The sequence below is a fragment of the Syngnathus floridae genome, chromosome 13, assembly GCF_059516105.1.
Source record: "Syngnathus floridae isolate MCC-2025c chromosome 13, RoL_Sflo_1.0, whole genome shotgun sequence".
In the NCBI taxonomy this organism is placed as follows: domain Eukaryota; kingdom Metazoa; phylum Chordata; class Actinopteri; order Syngnathiformes; family Syngnathidae; genus Syngnathus; species Syngnathus floridae.
The window spans coordinates 8,782,829-8,800,379 of NC_142425.1; the positions used below are offsets into that span (position 1 = coordinate 8,782,829).

Below are 17,551 nucleotides of genomic sequence, written 5' to 3' on the forward strand. Positions count from 1 at the left end.
CTATGATTTAGTTCAAATATACCAAAGAAGGGTAAACCCCAACAACTGCAGACAAAAAGCTTCCAACAGGGCTGCCACAGGGATCAACCCCTTGCCCACTTTCATTTTGTCAATCCATGTTTTATTACCATTTACCTACCTACCTGCTAAGGTGTTCCGATGTCAAGAACTCTAAAGAACTACCAATAAAAGTCCAAAAAGAATCAAGGAAACCACGGTAAGGCCAGTCAAAGATATCAGGGATCTGTCCGTCTGTGTACTCAGCGAGCTGGTCAACACTGTAGGGTAGCGCTAAGCCATGCGTAGATTTAGAGACAAGTGGAAGCATTTTCAAATCAATTCTTTTGTTTTACTGGGAGTTAGTGGGGGCATATAGATCAGAGTCTGCTGCTAGATAGCGCCAGCCAGGAGCCCTGCTATGTTGGCTAACACACCGTAGATCATCTAGAGACAGACAGAAAAAGAACTCCGGGGAAAGAAACCATTGGTCAAATAGAGGGCATGCTTACGTGATGATCCATAAATTTCAAAATGTAAAATAGAAAGTGCTGTAGGAACTCAAGGTGCTCTGTTACACAGCATGGCAAGATATTCATATATATATATAACTATATATAAATATAGTGCTCAAACTGACCAAGAATTTACATCAATGGGCAAATTGCATATTTTGGGAATGTGTGAGGAAACCACGGAGAAAAAAAAAACAGAACCAGGAAAATATTTACTCCAAGCCGAGAGTCAATATTGTACAGTACATAAAAGCACAAACAATACAGCTAACGTACGATCCTGCGAGGTTCCTCTTTGACCTGGCAAAGAATCAATGATGCCGTATTGATACCAAGGGAGCTATTATTGACTTAAGGACAAAGATCCAGCATTCTTGAACCCCTTAACACACCATTGGACTCACACACACTCGGAGCAAGGAGGGCTCTGTCCCATCATCATTTCCCCACTGCCTTATGACCTTTGCCTTATAGTGCAGGCGTACTGACCTGCTGTATATTTGGAAATGCTCAATCGATGACCTCTTGGTCGAAGAGACACAAGATAGCAAAAGTGCAAAGGATCACTTAAATAGGTTATCATACAAATAGCGCATTCATTTTACCCGATTCATGTCTTTTTTTTTTTTTAAATATGGAGCATCAACAAAACAATACCGGGAAGATTCTTGTGAAATGAGGCCTCATTGATTATTGCATTCCATTTGCAATGAAAAGACGAATTAAACTACATTTGTATCGATTCAGTCCAAACTTGAATTATCCTGAAAAAGACTCTAGCCTCGCTATAACTGTGAGGTTTCTCTATTGAAATACTCTTTTAAGGTTAGAAAATCCTCAGTAGTACAGTTTAAAAAACACCCTTGGCTTGCTACTGTTATATTTCCATCACTTTTTTTTTTTTTTTATTACAGAGTCTTCAATCATGTGTGAGAGATGGAAAATGAAAGTGGGATTGGTCCATATGGGATTTGCAAAGTTTCAAAAATGTTGTACCTGTCCACAACAGTCAACTCTATTGATCGTTCTGTTATTCAGACAACGCCGTCCGAGTATCAATAGACAAGACATAAGGTTGAAAAGTTCACCCATCTCTCCTCTGGACCTAATTAGAGCTGAAGGTCAAGCGACGTGTACGTTCCTATCGGTTTATTGCCTTTATGGATTAAAGTGTGTACTTGCAAGCTGCGGACACAGTTTGCTTCTCGTAGCGCCCCCTCCCATTTCAAAACACTTTTATTTTCATATTTACAATATACCCCCAAACAAATTCAAATGGGCGTTATCTTCAAGTAACCAGACGGCGAGAGACATATTAGAAAAGAAATGAAACAAAATGTTGTGTGACTAAAGCATTTTCTTTGGCATAACTTTTCCATTTAACGGAGTTTAATCAGGTATCGAAATGGAGTGCTGAATGGTTCTTTAAAGCTGAAGCGGGCTGGACTGCTGGGCGACTGGTAATTAAATGGAATAATAATTAGCTGCGTGCGGCGGGAGAGAGAGAGAGAGCGGGAGAGCGAGGGCAACGAGTTTGAAGGCGCGCTGCAGAAACGCAAATGCAAACAAAAGCGCCTCGTTGAGATGAGAGCTTGTGTTAAAACAAGCGACGACGCCCTCTCCAGATGTCCACGCGTTGACCAGATGTCTGCTCACTTCTGATCACGTATTAAAATGAGCGGGGGGGAATTGAGGGGTCGATATGAACGGGAGCAAACGAGGATGTGAAAATAATGACAACAAGGAAGCGAAATGTTCAAAGAGGAAATGTGTACACACATGCAAAAAAAAAAAGGAAATATAACATTTGCTTCCTCTTGCAATTTAAAATGATGCTTCTTTGTTAGCAGTGGCAAATGCTAGCAATGCTAAGCGAAATTGATGACAAGTGATTATTCATCCTTTCATTCCAATTTCTTAGAAGAAAACTTCATTTTGGAGTATGTAGCAAATAATGATGAATTGTCTTTCAGTTTTTTTGAAACAATACCGACTTCATGCCATTGGTATTCTCGTTATGATTGGGCCACTATGGACCGAGCCTCACAGATGAAAGAACAGTACTTCTGGTTTATTTACTATCCAAGGCTGAAAAATATTTGACCTCCGTTACATCTGTCTATGACTGACTCGTGAAGCATGTCAAGCAGCTAACTGTCTTGATGGCGTTACGCTAATAATAAAACCACAAGCTAGCAAAATTAATGGAAAAAAATCGTATTTGAAAAAATTCTTTGCAACAGGGAAAAAAAGGCCCAGTGAGGATTCAACAGAAGAGCCTGTGACCAAGAAGAAAAATAAATGTGCTTTTCACAGACAGTACTTGAAAAATAAGCCAAGCTAACGCTGCACAATACATAGCGAGCGGCTCTCCATCGAGTCAATGAAGCTTTCAAAACTAATTCTTCACTGATTCATACACTAGAATTGGATATTGGAAAACGACAAATACGGTGGGCTTAAAAGGTCAAAAAGACTCAAAGTTGACATCAAGAAAATTTGATTGGCATGGACCAAAATGAACTTTAACGCCTTGTTTTTTCTGTAGTGTGAATTCTTTTTGAGCATATTTGCAAATTTGTATACGCCCTTAGCTCCAGTTATACAATTAAAGGCATTATTTAATACACCAATGTCCTGAATGTTCACTGACACCACAGGGCATCACCTCGGTTCCCCGTCAACCGTGGCAAGGTCTCCTCTCCTGCCATGGAGTCTGCTGTACAGTCTCCTGAGGTCAAACAAACAAGAAAACAGTAAAGTGGCGCATCTGTAATCACCTTAGCTACATCCCGACTCCGACTCAAGCTCAGGGCTTTTCATTTCCTCCGCTTTCAATTTGTTTTCACAGCAGTTTTGAGTAAATTGAATTTGTTAATTAAAGCTGCAAAATGAAATGCTGAGCATTATTGACGAGATGCTAATTGGGTTAGTGTGGAAATTAGACATGGGGGGGGGCCGGGGACGTGTGGTGGGAAGGGGCTAATGAGAGGGTTGAGGTGGCGAGGGCGTTTTGGGGTTCGCCAGGACAAATCACATTACAGAAAAGCAAAAGCGACACTTTGTGCTTCCACTGTGGCGACGTAACTGATGCAGTTCTTCGCGTACATTATTCAAATATTTCAAGTTGCCGACCTCAACCCCGAGCAACGTAACGCTAATGTCGGTGAAGCAGAGGCTCCAGATGTGTACTTTGCTAGCTTAATCTATTCTGCAGCTCCTCCCTTGCTAATACATCCATCGGCGCATCGCACACAATCGAGTATTAAACCTCATTGCTTAACTATCTCATTGAGTCCAAAGAGCTTTGCTGAGCTCAGAATTGAGCTGCGTGCCTCCCTCCAGGCACGTTGGACCGATGCACTGCTAATGAGAAGGATTCGCTCATTTGGCCCTTTGAGAAGCCACATGGGTGAAGGACAGAGGTGTTTGGGCTGGCGGGATGATGAGGATTGAGGAGCGACGCGGGATAAAAGGGGGGCAAAAGAAGCCCATGGACTTAGAAAAAGGCAAAGAGAATGAGAAGGCAGGGTTTTTTTTTTGGGGAGAGCAAAGTGGACGAGGAGACAGGGTGGGGTAATAGGCTGTGGAGCAGTTGAATTAGGAGGGTGATTAAGGCACTAATTATAGAGTGGAACTTCATTGATAAGGTGTCAGACTTACTGGAATGGGCTTTAGAATGTTGTAAATTCACGTAATTTGTGATCGGGGAGTGTTTATGGTAATAAATGTCGTCGGGCAAATCCCGCTTGGCTTTACTTGCGGCAGTTTGGGTGGTCGATTTTTTCACTTCCTGTATTTACTTCTTGGATATATATATTTTTTTATTCCTGGGAGATGAGGGAGGCATAGGTGAAACATGCTAAGCTAAAATTAGCATACACACGTGTACGATTATGCTAAAATAACATCTGCCCAAGTATTATAATCTCCTTTTTGGTCAAAAGGAAGTATAAACTCGCCTAGCGGTAACAACAATCCTTTTTCAAGCAACACTAAGCTCCAAAAGTGTTTCTACAACATTTCCTTCCCTTATTATGCATGCTCATTAATTTGTTATTGGATAAGGTGTCAGCTGAACAAAGCATTTTCATGTTGAAGGCTAAGACGTGCATTGCTGTTAATAAAGTACAAATTAAATTTGGATGGAGAGAAAATGCAAGTCGGACAATTTAGTTGTTCAACTTGTGATACTGTCATCTTTCCACTTGTATCCTTTTGGACTGCTTGTTAACACTTGTTGACCGTTTTTATGTGAACGTCTCTACACGCTGTTTGTCTCTTGGATTCGCAATTGATTTTGTGAGTCGCCGCACAATCTCTCCCGAGGTTACATCTTCGTCGTCCTTGAAGCACGTTGTCAAACGGACGAAACCCGCTGTAAAGCATTTCGACCAAAATTTCAATTCGGAACAGTTGTCTCCCGTAATAACCTATTCGGAGAGGGTGAACTGGAATCCTATTCATAGCCCCCCATTAGCAAACGTCCTCATCCGGGAAAGTGCATTCGGGCAACGTGAATCAACCTGAAAGGAATTGAATTGTTTGGTGCCGCTGTCTTTCATACGGCCGGTAAATACATCTCTCTCGTTCATAACAATTTGCGGCTCTGTATTTGGCAATCAAAAAAAAAAAAAAAGGCTACATTTGCGGGAGATATGAGAGCTGTTCTTTTGAGAGAGCTGATTACAGCGGACGGCATCTGCGTGGAGCACACAGCTGCCCGTCTCATCAGAATACCTAATATTCCAATGGAGGGGCCCTAAGTACCTGGCAAACCCAAGCAGATAGATAACAAAGAGCCTATTAAATAACAGACAGAGTGGCGGTGGTGGGTGGGTAGGGGGGGGGGGGGGGTAGATGGGAATTAGTCTTTTAGCTCATCACACACTCGGAGATGAGATAGCCCAGAGTTCTAATTAAAATTCTCATCGCCATGGAAGGTGGTAATTTTGATCTGAGGAAGAGTGGTAAGTTTAATGTGGAAAGGTCGTGCAAGACAAACTGACCCTTTCGCTCACTCTCGGAGCTCGCTCGATTCAAATCAATGCTATCTGTCCAACCTGGGAGCTGCTCCTTGCCCTTGGTTTGCCCTCAAATTCATGAGGGAGATACCTTCTTTTTACAAAACAGCCTGTGGAGATAAAATAAAGCAACACAAAGAATTGTGAACACAAGCAGATGTGCTCACATCACATTCAATGCAATCTTTTCCTCCTTATGGCCTCCTTTTCTCCTTAACTAAAATGAGTCTTTGACGTCTATAGCGGTCAATGGTAGTGAATGACCTAAAAAAAAAAAAAATCTCAAAAACCCAGTCATGTTTTCATAACCATAGATTTGTACATTGTATAAATGTGATTTTTTTTGTTTTGGTGTGAATCCACATATTGACAATGTCATGGCAACAAATAATTCAAAAGTCCCAAACCCACCTGTCGAATCGAATCAAGTTTTGATGAATCGAGAGCAAAAAAAGTATGTTCAGACATTTGTATCGCTGCTGAATCCCACCAGAACCGTTAAATCTGTGACTTTATGCATAATCCTAATCAATTTTCTTCTCCTGGGTTCAGAAGAAACTTCAAAAGTGAATGAAATTAACCCTAAACTAAGCAATAGTCCGCCTAATTTTTCTCAGTCGCAAAGTTAAATGAAGTCTTCTTTTTTGATTGCACGCTGCGCACGTAAACAAGCTTCATTATGTAGAACAGTTTTTTTTTTTTTTTACAGATTACAATGAAAGGGGTTGTCGGAAGGAGGAAGGGAGGTCAAACTGTAATTACACGTGCTCTCTCAAATTGCTCCTTTTGTTTTGCGACTCATGTTTACCGTGGTGCTTTTATTTATCTTGCCATCTATAATAGTCATTGCTCCTGTGCTCGCACTCTCTTGCATTACCCCCTTTTTTCTCTGTCCTTTTTTTTTCCCAGCTCATTACCCCGAAACAATTATACGCTAGTCAAAAAGCCTCTCAGTGGCAGCCTGCTGCTTCTCGCCGCCGCTGCTGCTGGCTAAAATAAAAAAGCACTCGGTGCCGAGGCAAGACGATGGATCGCCGTGTCAAGACCAAAGTTATCATCACCTTGCTTGATTTATATTTCTGCAGTGTGCGTGTGTGTGTTTTTTTTTTCAAATACACTTTGCAAACACACACAGAAAGTTTTCTCACATGAGGATGTTAGCGGCTCAACTGTATAACCGTCAAGTTTTTCAAAACGGTGTGTTATCGCAGAGCTCATCGAGTGTGTAAAACATGTGTCGTGGATATAAAGCAGAATGGTAAAAGACACACAACGCTAACAATTCAAGCTGTTCGACTTGAGCATGGACAGTTTAGTCAGCCAGCCAGCCAGCCAGCCGAGAGCAGTCGGTGTCAGGATGAGACAAGGCCATAATCCAATTCTGGATTTTACACGGCGTCATGCCTTTGCATTTGACAGCGTGATGGATGTGTATGTAAATGTGCTTTGAGGAAGGCTGTGAGCGGCAAGTTAAAGCAGACATTTAGGGCTGCCCTGTCAAAGATGAATATAAGAGAGGAAGGAGAGGAGTGGAGAGGGATGAATTCAAAACAAAGACAACTATTGATCCATGAAAGAAAGAAGATGGACACCAGAAGAGGTTCGGACAAGACGTCAGCTACCTCTTGAGCATCGTTCTGAATTCATCGGGAGGCACTTTGACAGCTTGACAAAAGGCCGACCATAAGGGGGATCGCTATCCGACATGTTTCAAAACGCAAAAGGTTACTTGGCTTTTTAAGTAGCCTTCCTATTGTCCTTCTTCACCCTTGATCTCACTTTTCCCTACGCCGCTATATAATTTAATAGAGACGAAAATTCCCCTGAAGACAATACGCTGTGTGTAAAAGTGCATAACCACCGTAGCTCTGCAAGACGCCAACCGTGAAATTTAGCAACTGACTGAAGTGGGGAATCTGCTCACCTGTTTCCACAGCAACCGAGAAAGAAAAATGGCGTTGGAAAAGAACCGTCTCATTGGGTCGAGATCTTTCTTTTACAACTTGGTATGCAGGTCTACATAAGTGGCACAAGTTATCCATTATCCAAAGCAGCAGACTGGATGCATTTATTTTCTGTCTTTTATGATGGACAGTTGTGTTGACGGTGACTCGGAAAGATGGCTCAAAGTCTATCGATTACTTTGAGCCATTTGACAAGTGACACTGAAAACTTTGGAAGTGAATAAATGAGCGCTGTCCAATTTGTGACACTTTGTGAGTAGTATTTAGCAGAATTTTGATCTTCAAAAAACACCCAAAAAACTCACCCAAAAATACATATTTTGTATTTTTTTTTACATGCCACGCCCGTGTTTGCAACAGTTTCGACAACAAGGCCCGCAATTTCCCGCAAGACTCGCTTACTCATTACAGTAACCTGATGCAGGTTTTACATCAGGGCTCTTTCATTGAAATTCTGTCCATCACATTTTAATGATATCTCAAAAGCATGAGGCAAACAAATGCAAACTGAAAAAAGAAATAAAAATTCTTGGAAATTGTTGAACCAGAAAAAAGGGAAAATGGATTCTTAATCATCCGTTAAATGTTTTTTTAGGAGATTGCGAGACAGAAACAGACAATGTGATAACTCCCCCCGTGGATTTTGCTCTTCAATGGACAATGTGCTGTTCTGCTGAGGCTATGATGAAAAGCAGGCCACATTTCTTTCAGTGAGCCTGAGACCTGGTCAAGACAATCAAGCAACTGAACAGAGGCACTAAATCATAATATAAAGGTGCACAGGTGTCCAGATGAAGAGGCATGGGGGCTTATAAGAGACAAGAAGATACCGGCATCCATCTCGCTCACACAACCCAAGTAAAAAAAAAAAAAAAAAAATACAAAGAAAGATGAAATATATTTTGTCCATATGGGAGTGGAAGAATGAAGAAAAAAAGATGAGTTTGGAATGAGAGAGCAAGGTGGGTCCATGTTTGGGAAGGCGTGAGAAGATCAGCCGCTTGGCTGGACCAGTTTGTTATCGGCGCTCTCCAGGACCCCGCCGGTTGTGCCGAGCTGCTGGTCCGAGTCAGAGGGGCTGAGCCGGAGGGAGGTTTGAAGAGTCGGAACTTGAACTTAATCATTCAGGGGAAAGGCCAATGAACGTGTAGAGTAGAGAAAGAAATTCCACATGCGGAAACAGGGAAAAGTGGCAAGAAAAATGAACAATAAAGCGTTCATAGCCGAGAAGAGTCCACTTGAAGGGCGACAAAGAAGAAGTGGATGCTGAGAGCTCGTAGCATGGAGTGAGGTCAAGGATTCATTGTCATGTGGCCCGCTTCATTGACAATACCCATGAGCGAGTCGCGCGCTGAGGTCAGCGACTCAAAGCGAGGAGACGGCCGCGGCACGTCGGCAATCATTTCCTTTAACCGTCACCTGTCTGTCAACCTTGGCTCCGGGCTTCATGCAGCTTATCACTCGGCATATTGACTCCAGTCAATCTTCTCCGTCTAAGATTGACAAATAAGACTTGTACTGATCATGCAACACTTTGGGTCTTGTTGACTACAGAGATCAGAGTTTTGCACAATTTTCAGCGATAAAACATTGAACTAGTTTTATATTTTGGCAATTTTAGAGCGGAGACTATCTATGTGCAGCACGAGTACCAAGTGATGATTGACGTCTATTTTTGCAGTGAAGGAGTTAAATGCTGTTTAAAAAAAAAATAATCATAAATCAATCCCGTTCTCAGCTATTTGGCTTGGATTAGAGAAAGTGAGAAGGTCTTGTTGTTTTGCAAGTAACTTTGGACAACTTTGGCACATAGCAGATACGTATTCTGACTTTCTAGGAGGGAGAAATGGCGTGCAGTCATGTAGAAAGAGAATGCTGTTAGTGGTGTTATTAACAGGCTCCTGTGTTTTCCTCTTCTCAGCTGAGATATTCAGAGCATGGCGTTCTCAAGATAGAAAAAGACAGACGGACGCTCCACGCTAGCCTTCTTGCTTAGAAATATGTTTTTTGCCCATTTAAAACAAATTAGGTTTCCCTCAAAGAGAATTTCAAGCATGGCTGCCTTTTGGGGAGGGGGTGGGGGGGGGCAGCAACTCTCTTTTCATTAATTTTCATTCTTTCCCCCTGAACAAATGATCTACTGTATAGCTCGCTCTGCATTCCTCTCCTTGTCATTTTCCCCCCTCTCTTGTTTTCTCCCTCCCTCCCTTGCCACCTTCCTCTCGCTCGCTGGTAAATTTGGGCCAGGCAATGGAAAGCAATTACACTGTCAGATAGGTGTATTCTGATTTATTAAAAGCCTTGAATGCTATCTGTTTGCTTCTCCTCTTTGTTTCCCCCGAGGGACACGAGAAGCTCGGCGACGCCCAAATGAGATGGAGTGAGCGCTCCCTCCTCGGCGCTCCCTCCTCGGCATCATCTAGCGAACGGGCGGAGTAAATATCCAGTGGCAGAAGAGGACGGATCGACGACGGGAACAGCTGCGAGGTTGGCAATAGAAAAACCTCTGGAGGCCTAAAGGTGCGGGACACGCAGAAAGAGTCTGCTGACTGCAGCACAAAGCTCACTCAGAGACGTAATCTTTCTTCTGTCCAATTTTTGTCTTTGCCAACTATCCATCACTCACCAAATTGCTCTGAGATTGATAGTCTGGAGAGTTTCGCAGGTGATCCTACAAAAAGTATGAAACCTCACAAGAAAAATTGGAAAAAAAGATATTCAAACATGTACTAAATAAATAGTTTTGATTTTAATATCATACTAAAGCTTTTGATAAAGCAAGGCGAGGAATGTTGTCTTGATTATGTTGTTTATTGTGTTAATTATTTATTTTATTTTATTATTTCATTTATTTTATGATATTTTAAGATGATAGTTTATTGTGTTAATTACTTATTTTATTTTATTTATTTTATTATCTTTTAAGATTGACTCAAAAAGTACACACCCGAGTTCATTCGATTTCAATAAACTGAAAACGGTCCGATTTATTTATGTCAACTAATTTTATGTTGTTGTCGCAGGAACCGAACCCCCATAAAATCGAGAACACCCTGTATGACACGCCATAACCACGAAAAAAATACAACTTGGTTCAACCTTGACAGAGGTCCGCTCTCGTCGCGCTATTAGCTTCTCGTCCTTCTCGTGTCAAGACAAACAGAGGGAGAAATTGCGCAAAGCCATTAAGGTGCGAATAGATTGCAATTCCCTGAATAAATATTATCTCGGAGCGAATCATCCAAAATCTGTATGCTTTGGCGCCAACATTCTAATAAGGGTCAACAAGGGGTCAGCACGCCATCATATCTAGAGAACTTCACCTGTGACACTTTAATCTATTCATTCCAGCAAATTCCTCCGCATGCCATTGACCTGCTCCTTGGACACCTGCAAAGTTTAACACACCGCAAGCATCCGCGTTCCCGCCCTGTGGCGTCAAAGCACGCATTTTACAAGCGTGATTAATGCACTCCCCAGCTACTCCTGATCCTCACCTCCTCTCCCTCATTACGCCGCTCTTCATCGTCAGAGGAACGGGTAGGGAGAGAGATGCCACTGCGGTGAAGCGTAATAAAGCCTCGGGAATCCAGAAGGGGATCCAGCGGTCGCAGATAAGAGGCCCGGCTACGTAGCGGCGATAGTAAACCTGCTTATCTGCCGCTACGATGAATCATCCTTCTTAGTTGTCCGTCTGGGCCGAAAACAACTCGAAAGTTTTGATGTTTTTTTTTTTTCTCCCAATAGATCAACAGCAATAAACACAACGAGAGGTCGGCATCTAAGAAGCGTGTGATAGAATAAGGGCCACTCACTAATGAAGCAAAATAGCATAAAACAAATGGCTGCCAAGAAACCGGTAATGATGCTACATTCTGTCGCCGAGGCGCTGGAGGCAGTGATAAACATATTATGAGATGATAAAGAGGGCTGTTTTTTTTTTTTTTTTATTAAATCCAAATACCTGCTATATGCTGCAGAACAACCCCGGGCAAAGAGACAGCACTGCGCTTAAAAAACTGAAAGGAAAAATATTAATGTTAGGAAACAGAAGCTTAGTCACAACGCGGGGTGAAATTAAATTCGGAGCCGCTGATTAAATGAAGACGCCTTGGCTGTTTGATTTTTAGGCCACGGCATTTGTGAACTGTCAGACGTTTGAAAGGGCAAAAAAAAGAAACCTCTCGATGAGTTTTTTTGAGTAGCACCAGCTTGCTTATGTTTATTTGAATGCTAGCTAACAAAACGAAGAAACCGCCCCGTATTTGGCCGATTCAACATCTCACATCTGTACCTCTCGGCAAAGACATCTGTCTGTATATGAATGAATAGAAAATATCTATTTGCTTCTTTTAACTTATTTTTTTTCCCCCTCCCCATTTCCAATTCCCTTTGCATCCAAGCCACCATGCACTTTCTGCTCACTGGCACAATACAAAGAGGATGTTCACATCAATCAAGTGGTCTAACGAGGCAGTCATCACCTCATCCACATGATAAATAGCTGATTGGCTATTCAGGCGCTGGCCTTTGTAGGAGGCCGCCAGCTGGAGGGCTCTCGTCATTGCAAACCAATCACCGAGCCATTCACTGAAGAGAGCGCGCCGTGTCAAGATCTCGGCTTTTGGAGAACGCCGCCATTAATTATTTACGGTTATTAAAACGGGCAATTTGTCACAGTCAACGCTGCCATGTTACATCTTGGGTCCTTGGAGATGTGACTTCATTGGTTTTTCCGAGTGAAGTCGGCTCTGACGCGTGTGACTTGAGGATGGTTGCTCCATCGTAGAATCCAGGGGGTGGGCAAATATTTCTGATCAAGGGACAGTTTTCAAATGAGCGCGGATCATGTGTAAATTAGAAAAAAAAAACGGGTTTATTTTAATAATAAAATAATAGTTTATTCTTAATTTGAAACGTTTTGACTGATCGTTAATATTTTATGTGATGAAATAAAAATGAACGTAGAAAGTCTAGATTTGACAGTTTTGGGGGTAATATGAGTTGGTTTCACCAAAAATACCAGTTTCTGACTTCAAAGTAGAGAAAACAAGTTTTTTGTAACTGCCAATTTTGACACTTTTTGTTCCATATAATATAACCTCAAACAAGAAAACAACAATAACAAAGAGCTTTTGATGCCAAAATAATTTCTTCACATATATAAAACTACAAAATGCGCAACACTGACTAAAGCTAAACCTCAGGGCCATCTTTTTTTTTCTCTTCAACACTGCGTTCCTCATTCACTAAATGAACTGAGCCGATAAAAACCAAAACAAAACTGAGCTTTTCTCAACCACCCTCCCCACTCAATCTTTCAATTCACCGAGAAAGCAGAACTGAAAGGATGTGTCACCAAGCCAAGCCATGCTTGTAAGGTCTCATCTCATCTCTGAGCGTCTGGAAGAAACCGTCTCAAACGCTTGTAGCACTTTTTTGGTGCGTGCGAGTGTCTTCATTCTTTGTCCGCTTACCTCCAATGTGGCCGCTGACCTTCTCTTCTCTCCATGGGTGGAGTGGCTATTGATTGGATCTTGGCACATGGTGTACAAACACAGTGATAAGGGGGCGAGAGAGGCAACCAGGCAGACATGGCCGCAGTGCCCACTCCACTCCTCGCCCTCCATGTAAACACACACACAAAAAAGCCTCTTCTTGAGAATCCACTCCCAGTGAGCACACACCCAGACATGCTAGCTACCCAAACGTCAATAGTAGACAGGATTAGGAATTAAATTCAATCATGAGTGTCTAAGTGATGTTAAGTTACTGTGGCTGACACTGACCCTTAGCAGCCATTTTACGTGAGACTGTTTCAGCGGATAAAAATACACCGGCGTTGAAATGAGTCATAGATCATTATAAAGCTCCAAAATTACATTACTAATATGGCGCAATACCTTTTTGTTCATAGCATTTCAAAATTTTTATTTTTTTTCTTCCCCTGGCATAATCAGCCATTGTAATTTGTCTCAGCCACTGCAAAAATCACATTGTGCATGCTAAATTAATCTATTTGTATATACAGTACTACTGGACCGTTGAAAATGAACTGCTCGCTTGGTAGAGCAATCAGCTTTCACATCTGCTTCTGAGAGCAATCACATTTTTTTTTTTTACCCATTTTTGCACAAGCAAACCATAGTAAATCAAGCCCATAGTGTCAGAATAGTATTCACACTTATATTCACACTGCGACTGAGTGGGAACTAAAAGTCAGTCCGGAAAGTGGACCACTCGACCATCAGTGACCTCGAGTAAAACTCCGAAGGGAAAATATGACATCCATGCATGTTTTTACTTGGCTTGCATGTGGATTTCAGATCACACAACCTTAAGAGTGTGGCTCGACCTCCCCCACCCGGAGGTCTCTCATCTACACTCCCTTTCCATCAGGTCTATAGGTAAAGTCTTCACCGTGTCAGAGGTGACTAATAGCATCACAGCCCTGCCCTTCCCTTCCCATCAGGCAGCAGAGGCTGCTTGGAGCGCCCAGGCGGCCACTTTTTACAGGAGCTAATAAAAAAAAAAAAAGTCTACTGGCAAGGGGGCCAAACAAAGTGCCTTCAGTTTCTGTCTAGAGATAAGAAAATACTTTGAATAAAACGGCAGCATCCTTTTAGTGTTTTTTGTCCGTATTTGAACAGGTCCGATGTGTGCTTCTGTAGACGTCAGCGCCTCAGGGGAGGAAAGAGGGTGGCTCAGATATTGTCAGGGCGATCTACAAAAGGGAATGCTGAGAGAGATGGGGACCAGAGGTGCAGAGGAAGAGAGAAAAAAAATCCCCTGAGAGTATATGAACCTGCTTCAATGTTTTATCTTTATGTCTGGTGTGTGCAAGTTGGTGTAAGTGTTTCAACATGCAGTGATAGTTACAACAGTGGATTGGTTGACACCATGTTGTGCTCACAAAATATTTGAATTGTACAGAGAGGCCATTTGACAATTTTTTAAAATTAATTAAATTTTTAAAGGGATGAGAAAATATTCAGAATTTTCCAAACTCAGAATACTGCTGCCCTAAGGGGTTGTCATAGCTTCCACTAGCTAATGACACGTTATCTTTAGACCGTAATCATCAATTATATTTTTTTCAAGAGATGGGAAAAAAATTCAGATTTTTCCAAACTCAGAATACTGCTGCCCTAAGGGGTTGTACTAGCATTAGCATATAGCTTTCCCTAGCTATTGACACGTTGCTATCTTTAGACAGCAAATTACCTGACTCAATAGCGCCTCTGCTGGTTGCAGTCAAGTAGTGTCCGCAATTTGATATTAATGGCGATATTTCTTAAAAAAAAATATCAATGCCAACTCTTTCAACGTAGACTCATTATCCCTGAAAGATTTGATGGACTATTGTGACAGGAAGATGATTCAAGCGGCAAGTGGAGTTCAAAGCCGTCCCTTATAGTCATGCGGCAATTAAACATTTCCACCCACAATAGAAGTCTCATCGGAATGTTCATGGCCGACTGTCGCAGTCTGAATTTTACTGCGGGGTTGGCGGAGATGTCGCGTTATATCTGTATATGAACGTTCAGGCTTTACTGGGTCATAAAGCTTCGACGCTACAATCAATCAGCGTTTTTGTTGCTGGGTTCATGTGAAGAAAATTCATCAAAGATTGGGCAAGTTCATCCCGACTTGCCAAATTCTTGTGTGTCTCGTTATAGGAATGGCCTTTGTTGTCTCAATTGGAAAGATAAAAATGGGGAGAAAGTGAAAGCCAATCAATAATTGCCAGACTGACTTGAAAATTGTATTCAAATGCTGCTGCTGCTTTGCCCTTTGGATTCATCCCAAGCTTTTCTCAATCTCTCAATTAACAACCTCACTGAAGTCTTTTCGGGGGATATGTTCCAAAACACATTATTCAGCTTGACAATATAAAAGTACCTGCCTTATGAGACGGATCGAGAGCAGCAGGTATATAAACAACACTATTCGAGCAGATTTGCTTCATAGGAATACATTACAAGGAAACAAATGAGTCAGTAGCCAAGAAGAATGTCGCCACAAATGGCCCTGGCTCTTATTTGCATCCTCGCAAGATAAGTGCAGCCATTAGAAGGTGAACGCGTCCCTGCAAACGAAATAAAAACGTGTCTTTTTACAGTTTGATGTCACTAGAAAGCTTCCCTCATCCCGACCTGTTGTGAGTGTTGCATTCGATAGGGAGAGCAATCGGGGGGGTCCGGGAAAAGACGGGAGGACTGCTGCTGCTGCTGGTGGAGGGGTAAAAAGCGACAGAGTAGACAGAAAGAGATATGAGGGGGCCGGGCTGGGCTGTCTGCCACCCAGGCCCGGAGAACATAAAGAGAAAAATACGGCCATAAAAGCTCTCTATGACTATGAATACTAATACTGAGCCAAACCAAGCGTGTCTGTCCTTCTTCTCTCACCCTCTGTCTCACTCAGACAAACGACATGGCTTTCAAACAGGAAGTGGAGGGAGCCTTTGTGTTATAAAAAAAAAAAAAGATTTAAAATGTTTTAATTAGTGGCAAACCCATTGATTTTCCTCTGATAATTCAGACAAATTCTGTGTTTATTCTTTTCAATTGTCTAACCCAAATGACGGGAAAAACTTCTCCACATCTATTTTTAGTCTGTGGTATTAACCTACCCACATTTTTCCAGGTCTCTAAGTTCTCCACATCTATTTTTAGTCTGTGGTATTAACCTACCCACATTTTTCCAGGTCTCTCTATCAAATAAGCGTGAACTATACCATCATCATTAACCATCTCCATGTTATGATTTCAAAATTTCCACAGCCTTATCTCAATTTTATGGTCAGGTGCACCTTACAATGGACGTACTTTCATAACCCTCCCCGTGAAGCTTTCCTTGACAAATGTTAGCAGGACACAAGCAAAAGTCGTAATCTCTCAAGCATTTCTAATGAGTTTTTCTCCTACAATTATTTGATAAGAGCAGACGAGACTGGAGGCGACACACATGATACACTCGCTTCTGCAGAGGTGAGAGCTCTATGCATGACACATCCAGTCGCACACACACACTCGTGCACAAACACACGACTGGGGGCTTATAACCTAGCGAGCAACATTGGTAATGATAACATGAGAGGCTGACGTTATGACCGCCGAGCGCACCCAAACTACCAATCTGGCTCTTTTAACTCCCAGCGCACACACATGCACACACACACAGACACACTCCACCCAAACGTTGACCTCCCTGCTGCAGCGCTAGCATGCGATAAACACCACAAACACTTAATTCCTTCACTTGTCGACTCACCACGCTGAGTCCCAGCTGCTCCCTCCGCAGGTAGGGAAGGTTCCTGCGCTCCAGGTTGGCGAGGTAGTGCTGCAATCTGGAGTAGGTGTAAGGGTAGCAGTAGGCAAATTGGTAAACGTCGTCCTCTCGATCGAAGCAGAAGGCAAACGACATGACATAATTGCGCCGGTGGTCCGGGCAGCGGTAGTAGTAGACATTTTTGGCTGGAAGCCTCTGCCTGAAAAAGTCAAGAAAAAAAAATTGAAATTTTAATAAAGGAGCTGTTCTTAACTGTATTTTAAAAAAATACATGAAAAGCAACATCAACAAAGGGATGATTATAAAAAAAGGTTATATCATAAATGCCATCAGCAGTCGGCCTTCGGATTATCCGCATGTGTGATGACATTCAAAGGCACAGTTTGATTTTTATCACTCGATCACATTTTCATCTGCGTGACAGAATTTGTTCAATTACAGATGTGGCAGAAGATTAACTTGACTTTTATGAATTGCTCGATAATGATGGAAGAAACAATGGAAATTGGCCAGTCTGGCTTGGATAAATTCGGATGCTGGTCCACCTCCCGGTCATTGGATTTCTGTAAAAATTGATTTAAAATCATTTGGGGATTTGTCATAAAACTATTACAGCATTTACAAAACAAATTGAAGTAACTTTTTAAGTTTTTTTTTTTTTCTCCTTAAAACCTTCCCTGATAAGAGCACCAGTTTTTCATTTTAGCCAGTTGGTAGGGGCGTGGTGGCCATCAGGAATTTTAGAACATTCCCGAACAGC

At 42.1% G+C, this 17,551-nt stretch overlaps 1 protein-coding gene across 5 annotated transcripts in view; it reads right to left on the minus strand.

Annotated features, from left to right (window-relative positions):
• Window positions 1-17,551, minus strand: part of LOC148388516 (cytosolic carboxypeptidase 6-like) — a 167,370-nt gene that overhangs the window by 62,608 nt on the left and 87,211 nt on the right. For all 5 annotated transcript variants that reach the window (XM_088393479.1, XM_088393475.1, XM_088393476.1 and 2 more), the window contains one exon: window positions 16,774-16,990. In XM_088393479.1, the coding sequence (XP_088249605.1) occupies window positions 16,774-16,990 (217 nt within the window). The remainder of the gene's footprint in view (window positions 1-16,773; window positions 16,991-17,551) is intronic.